The sequence below is a fragment of the Postia placenta genome (genome assembly GCF_002117355.1).
Source record: "Postia placenta MAD-698-R-SB12 unplaced genomic scaffold POSPLAscaffold_19, whole genome shotgun sequence".
Lineage (NCBI taxonomy): Eukaryota > Fungi > Basidiomycota > Agaricomycetes > Polyporales > Adustoporiaceae > Rhodonia > Rhodonia placenta.
Genome location: NW_020169850.1, coordinates 393,045 through 400,609, shown reverse-complemented (window position 1 = coordinate 400,609; position 7,565 = coordinate 393,045). Strand labels below are relative to the sequence as shown.

The window sequence follows — 7,565 nt, the reverse complement described above, 5'->3', positions numbered from 1 at the left end:
ACTCGAGCGCGGGGTGCTGCACTGTGGGCGGCGGCGAGCCAAGGTTCACGTTCAGGATGTGTGAGTGGGTCCTCGGGGGGAGTGCAGCTGTCTTCTGTGCCAGCGGCGTTGCCCGTGTAGCCGCTCTGTCTTGGGTTTCTGACTGCCGATCTACGCGCGTCCATTGAAGACAGTGTCAGCGACACGCCCGAATCAAGCGATCCATTTACAAGCTAGCCAGCAGGGCTAAGCTCAAGGGGTAGGCGCTCTGTTGATTCCTCATAATCATCCATGGTGGTGGTAGTACAATTGGTGACCGGGGTCCCCACATTCTTCAGATCTGGCACTTCATACACCTTCAGAAGTACAAGTACTATATATACTGCAAAATCCATAACTTAAGCATGGATTATGTATACTTGAACAGTACTAGATGATTCACTGTATGGCATAATGCAAGTTATCTACCAGACTCCATAGTATACTGCAAGTCTTTTCTCGACCACTGTATATGTTTCTCTCGCAGCGAATCACGATGAGATCTGCCTTGTCTGATATCCCAGTCAGTGATGCTATCGAGGTCCACCATGAAGCTTTGAGAAATGGCCACAAGCGAGCAGCCTCAATCTCAATAGGAGAACCAATGTGTAAGTTGGCGAGGCATAATACGATACTCAGATCGTCAGTGAACTGCAGTATGGACAATCTAATGAGGGATAAGAAGGAGGCCCCACCCACTCGGTGACTGGGGTCCAGCGCTAAACTAACGAGGGTTGGAGTGAAAAACCAACGATACGCCTACCCCTTGGCTAAGCTCGGCGACATCTTGAACTTAAATGGAGAGAACCCTGCTCTGGCAAGCAGGGAAGGCTCTACTCTCCTTGTGAATTGAATATAGAGTACGCGGGCAGCCGCCAGAGGCCATGCTATGTATCACGATCGGAAACACGTATGTCAGATGTTCGCTCTCATGCGTCATGTCTCAGATACATTGTTCGCCCCTTTTGTTTCATGGTCTGTGAACGTCCCACTCGAAAGGAGTCAGCTGACGTTGTTCGCTCTGGCTAGAGCAGTCTGATTGGCAGCGAGGCCACTGTAGCTCGTCTTGTTCAAGACACCATGCAAGGCTTCTTCGACGTCGAGCGCGGGCCAAGCGTGGGCATCCGTGGATAGATAGAACACCGTGCAAGCGCCGTCGTGTCCAGTCAATGCGCAAATAGACGCTCGGGTTACTGATCGCGCATCCTCTCGCCCAGCGTCGTCGTCATCCCTCGCGAGCCGAGCCCGCTCCCGTGTGCGTGGCCGTCCCTCTGCGCGCCTGCCCTGCACGCCTGCCTTCCGAGCCTGCCTGCCTCCTCTCTGACATCTGCGACGCGCGATCGCCCCCTCGCATCCAAGGCGACATCCGCTGCACGCAATGGCGCACGCGCGTGCATCCTACCAGCGTCGACAATCCGACGACGGGAACCCGGCCTCAGCGTGCCTCGGCGCGCATCAGCGCACACAGACTTGGGCCCATCACGAGCGCGAGCATCAGACGCAAGACGTGGGATTGCAGGGAACGCGCAGACTTTGAGCAGCGTCGGCCATCGCGACCGCCGCCAGACAGTCTCCGCGCAGACTCGGGCAGATGATCGACCCGCTCAACACACGCACCGCGAGCGCGCCTCCGGAGAAGACACCAGATGTCGAGGCTGCAGACAATGGCAAACGCCTCGTGCAGCGTCAGGCATCGCTCAATGGATCCCGGCCGTGCGTACCATCTTTGTCCCGCGCTGCCTCACTCATCATACCCCTCACGTACGTCATCCAGCCCTCTGTCATTGACTTCCCGGTCACTATCTACTCACAAATATACGCCGACGTCCAGCACGCTCACAGCTCGACGACCACACATCTAGACGTTTGCCCGCAACCGAGGCTGTGCCCAACCGCCGCCCCCGATATTCCAAACGGCTCGCTACGCCCTCCGCACGCCGCACGCCAGCCTGGAACCGAGACGACAGCCCTCGCCTGCATCAAACCGCTGCCGGTGCTTCAGGGCAACAACGATGGCGCAAATCGTCGGCCGTGGACGATGATTCCCACAACGCCGGCGCCGTCAGACTTCCCCGGACGCACAACATCAATACGACAGTGAGGGACGTGACCCGTGCGCGCCGCCTCCGTCCCGCACCGCCGCCTTACAAGAAACATCCATCGCGCGCCACAATTGCGAGTCGGAACACACACACACACTGCACGCGCTCTATTAACGGTACCCCGGTCACGATCTGCGCGCAGCTCCCGCTACCTGTCCACTGGCCTTTGCGCCTCACTACGCGCGCAGCCCGGCGACTGCATCCTCTTGCCACCAGTGCTGCAGAGCGACGACGAGGACGCGGATGGCCTGCACCGCCGCGCAGCCAGCGAGATGCGAACACCTGCCGATCACACATCGCGGTAAGCTTTTGCATGCCCAAACCGTCGTCCGCCACTCACCAGCCAACGCGGATGCGGACATGCGACACGACGTTCTGGCCGGTCAGCGGTCAGTTCCCGGAGAGCGCGCACCATCGCAGTCGTCGATCACCGCCTCTTTGATCCCGTCCCAGTTGCGACGAAGGTCCCTAAGCCCGCGCACGTCACTGACATCATACCGAAACACGACGACGGCTTACCTGACCAAGCGCGCAGCATAATAGAGCCGGGGCGGGCGAGCAACACAGCGGGCGAGCAGGACAAAAGATGGCAACAGCGGAAGCCGAGTCGTAAACCATGCAGCAATCTCTAACGACCCCCGCCTTTAAATCCCTCGCACGCTCTCCCGACCTGTCGCCATTCCCACGACTGCCGCCCGGGCATCTTACCCATGCGCGGCGGCCATTGTCCCGCATCGGCTGCCGCGTCGCTAAGCTGTTACTCACCCGAACCCATGACGGCAGCCCCCCGCGTCCCCGCCCGCGTACCTGGGCGCGGTCATTCTGCCTGACGCGGACGGACGCCCTCGCCGACGTGCGCACCCGCCAGGTCTACCCGCCGCAAACCCCCCACATCGCCCGTCACCCTCATCGCTCCGGTGGCGACGCCCGCGTCGCACGCAGCGTCCCCGCGCGATCGATGCTGCGCCCGCGCGTGCGCATCCTCGCATTTGCGCCATTCGCGTGCGTGCCACTGTGATCCACGCGACCCCGCGCGCCCTGATCGGCATCTTGGCTCCTCGCGGATGTGCACGACACGCCGTGCCCCTCACGACGCGCGCGCGCGCCGGCCTGCCGTCATCCCGGGATGCCCCCCACGAGCTCCCCGCGCGGGCCGCTGCTGCGCGCGTGCCTCTGCTGGATTTTGGGGGCGGGGAACACCTCGACCACAGGAGGGGCTGATGGTGCCCGTCCGTCAATCAACACCAGCCAGGCGGGAGAGCCCGCACACACCGCCCGCGCGTCCGCGACTCGGGCGCGAAACCAAGTGGCTCTGCTCCCACAGTGCCGCGTGATCACAGCGGGCCAGTGAGCCTGGTGCAATCCCCCGGCTTGGCGGTTGCGACGCTGGAACCCGCTGGATGATCGAATAACCCGCGGTCTTACGGCAGAGCGCTGTAATGTCAAACACGATATCGTCGATCTGCACGGTGAAACCAGCGGAAATTGCCATACGGTGGCGTTTATGGCGCATATTCCATTCCAATCGACGTGGTGTGTTCGCGCCGTGGGCGGCGTCGAGGGCGGGACACGCGTTGCGTGCGCAGTCTCCCAGACCCGGTCATGATGCGCTGTCCATGGCATCGCACGCACTCAAGCGTCGCGGGCGCCCGCAGCAGCAGCAGCATTACTGCGAATGCGTACAGAAATGTAAGATATATTTTCATTGGCGACACCGAAGCGTGTGGTGCGTAGACGGAGGGCTAAGACTGGCCGCCCACGCCGCCGTCCATGCCGCCATCCACCGCGCCATCCACCGACGCGGTCCCGCCGACCGCGCGCAGCCCGTGTGGCGCCTTGCAGAGACGCACCGCAGCCAGGAGCGGAGGGGCGGCACACGGCCGCCGTCGCAGACCATTGAGTCAAGTCGGAGGCTGGGTGCACAGCAGAACACGTCGAGCCGCGCGCTGCAGCACGTCTATTCGAGTGAGGTGAGTGACCACCAGAACACGTCAAATAGCACAAGACTCACTTCAGTCTACCGTCGCGAAGCCATCAGCGTCCGTCTGCATGCCCTGGGTCTGTGCCCGCGCTCTGCACGATGCCTCCCCCGCCATCTTCTGGCCTAATGTGCACGCCGGGCCCACGACCACATGAGCCTCGAGCGACCGTGGGTGGCGTCGCGGATGGAGCGCGCGTGCGCGCGCAGTCTCCCGCACTCGGTCAAGACGCGCTGCCCATGCCGTCGCGCGCGCCCGCAGCTGCTGCTGCATTACTACAAATGCGCTTAGAAGTGTAAAATATATTTCGTGTGCGACACTGGAGCGTGCGTGCTTAGACACAGGACCAAAACGGACCGCTGTTGTCCACCGACGCGCACCAGCTGACGGCGCACAGCCTGCCCAGAACATCTGTAAGGCGCCCCGCAGGGACGCACAGTAACCCGGAGCAGAGGGGCAGCGCACGGCAGCCGTCGCGAACATCGCCCAGTCGAGCCACTCGTCTCTGCACACGTCACTGCCCTCGCGTCTGCCATGTCCCGTCTGCCGGCACGATCGCATGCACCGCCATCCGCCGTCCTATTGGTCGACGATGAGCACGCAGCACTACCACAACCAAGGACCTACCGCCGCGCGCACCCAAACCGCCCCCCTCAAATGCGCCGCATCGGTCGTTCCCCCATAAGCAGCCCCACAGGCATCAAGGCCCGGTCAGCACGTTCACCGTTCAAGTGCGAACAGGCACCGACTTGCTCCCACGTCCAACGCACTCCGCGCCAGCCTATCGCGCAGCGCCATTCGCTTGCGGGCAAGCGAAGGTCAGGGCGCGGCAATACAAGGCGACATCAGGTATGTGCAGCGATGCCCCTCTGCCCGCCCTTAGCAGCGGCAGTGTCCTGTCCCGCACAGGTCGTCCCATGGTCACGCCATCTCCGCGCCCGCACCAGCAGTGTTCGAGTACCACGGCCCGGTCAGCGCATGCTTCGTCGATGTGTGCGCAGATACTCTTGCGCTGCAATCATTGCGGCGGGCGGCGGTCAGCCGTCCTCCGCGGTATCCCAGTGTGCGCCGCGCGACTGCTGCCAATGATCGACCTGCGTGTCCACGCTCGCCCGCGAAGCACGCCCACTTGTTACGGGCACCTCCCGCTACTATCTGCCGTCGGCGGTCCTCCTTGATAGTGACAACAAATGGACGCCCGGCCAGAAGCATTACACCCGTGTCGTCAGTTTCACACCCCCGGTTCGTCGAGCCCGCTCTCGTTTCCACCTTCCGACGTCTGTTGCCCGACTACTCCCGACACACGCCCACTCACACTCAATGTCAATCTCGTGTGGTGTTGTTTTCCAGCACGAGCGCACGTTGCCATCATCCAGCGCATACACATCAGCAAGGTGACGACATTTCTCTCCTCGTGCATCAACTCGACAACCGAGCAGACATCTCGCCGCCCAGCAGAGCCTGCTGAGGACTCTGCCGGTTTGCTGCCTCGCGTCGACGTCCCATCCGGACACCACGCACATGCACCAAGATGGCAGGCTCCTGTTGTCAGTCGTCAGATGCGGGCACGTCAGCAGATATGGACTGGTGCATGTCGGTTCTCTTGCCAAGACCGAGATCTTCAGAATGCACCAGAATGCACATGTCCGGGCAGCAGCGGCCTGATAGACCGGACGGACCACGACACCTGTTATGATGGCGTCACTTCTAGTCAACACCGCATTGGGCAGTCACAGAGTGCCCGGCCGACTCACCTGATTCTGCACGTCCTGGCCCTCCCCGCAGTCTGCCCGGCAAGCCTTGCGCACGCAAACATGGTAAGGAGCTCACCGCCGTGCACTGGGCAACTAGGCGGCGCACTCGCAGCACAGGATGTGTTCCGTAGAGATCTAATGACAACGCAATATATTTCTTGATGTGGTCAGTTCACTGCTTGTGCGGTGTCGTTGTGCCCGCCGCCACATACAGTCGCACATTTTGCCCGCAAACTGTATTACCATCAGTTGTTCGGCACACTTTCTGAGTCAGGTGAGCTGTGATGGAGAAAGTCAGCTTGCGCACAAACTGCTTCTGACCGCTTTTGGGCATATTATAGCCCGGGCAGGGCTTGAGTGCGCTCGCGCGAGGAAGGTGCGATGGGTGGGAACACGAGCAAGGAGGCATCCTAGGACATTCAGACAAGAAACTGGTGTAGCGGGATCATAGAGATATGTACAATTGCCCTGCCGCTCGGGCAGGTAGGCAGCCAGTTTGCAGAACCGGAGAGCATTGCATAGAGAGTGGCGGAAGATGCGTGATTCCGAGAGGAGGCAGGGCTAGCGCGACGAGGGAACGGATAGCATTAGTGCCCGGGCGCTTACGACCATCTATACAACTGTACGACTGTCTATCTGACTGTCTGTACGACCGTCTATATGGCTCTGACAGTGGGCTCTCTCGTCGTTTCCACCGGGCATGTGCACGTGGGTCTTCACTCGTTAGATCTGTGATGCTCGTGCCTGAGACGCGTTGATCTATCACAGGAGGACCGTCACCGCGACGGCTTCAACTGCCGACAAGCTAGATTGGCTCAAATCAATTCCCAGCGGCGCGACTCACGTCGTGAATTACAAGACGCAGAACTTTGCGGAGGAGGTCAAGAAAATGACCAATGGCAACGGCGTGGACGTCATCATTGACTTCGTTGGCCAAAGCCACTGGCAAAAGAACATCGATGCCCTTGCAAGGGATGGCAGGATGACAATGCTTGGACTGCTTAGTGGTCAGTCAATCGCCCTGACCTCAACTGAACGAGACGCCACATCAGATCATAACAGGTGGTAAAGTCGACTCGTTCAATCTGGGTCCACTCCTGTACAAGCGTCTCCGCATCGAGGGCTCCACGCTTCGTTCCCGCTCGCCTGAATATACTGCAGACTTGATCGCGAGGTGCGTATTGCTCTGCTCCATTGAGGCGTAACCCGGTGCCAAGTGGCAACAGATTCCAGTGTGACGCTCTGGGCCACATCACGGGAGCTAACGGGGATGGCGCATTGCGGATCTACATCCACAAGGCACGTCCAACCTCTCGTGCCACTTTCTCTCAACATAAAATGACGCCGTGCCGCTCTGATTCTAGGTGTACCCCTGGGATGATATACAGGCAGCACACCGTGAGATGGAGGACAACAAGAACAGGTTAGTCCCACGGTTTGTTATCAGCGGGGGCACCGCGTTCAGGGGCTCTGGGCTGACCGAGGTGTTGCTGCAGTGGGAAGATCATCGCCGAGGTGGTGTAAGATAGGCTTGCACCCACGACGGACATTGCAAGCATGCGTGGTTGACAGAATGTTAAGTTCGAGCATTGTCAATGTCTGACAGAATGTTGTGAGTGTAGTCGATGCTGGCAAGAGCCCGTGTTATGGAAGCCCACGCATGGGGGGCGAGGCCCGCTCCACAGCACATGACCTGTTCTGGTGTGTCGCAG

General features: G+C 60.3%; 2 protein-coding genes across 2 annotated transcripts in view; both read left to right on the top strand.

Annotated features, from left to right (window-relative positions):
- Positions 1–1,098: 1,098 nt before the first annotated feature.
- On the top strand, positions 1,099–4,398 carry POSPLADRAFT_1061883 (hypothetical protein; the record flags this gene model as incomplete). Its single annotated transcript, XM_024481446.1, has 7 exons — positions 1,099–1,134; positions 1,236–1,525; positions 1,585–2,115; positions 2,263–2,421; positions 2,904–3,122; positions 3,841–4,090; positions 4,159–4,398. The coding sequence occupies 7 exons, from the start codon at positions 1,099–1,101 to the stop codon at positions 4,396–4,398; spliced, it is 1,725 nt and encodes a 574-aa protein (XP_024333978.1).
- A 1,796-nt stretch (positions 4,399–6,194) lies between these two features.
- The window catches only part of POSPLADRAFT_1100598 (hypothetical protein), a gene marked incomplete at both ends in the record, with an annotated part of 3,502 nt that continues 2,131 nt past the window's right edge, over positions 6,195–7,565 (top strand). Inside the window, one exon of the mRNA XM_024483202.1 lies at positions 6,195–6,229. Within this exon, the coding sequence (XP_024333977.1) occupies positions 6,195–6,229 (35 nt within the window). The remainder of the gene's footprint in view (positions 6,230–7,565) is intronic.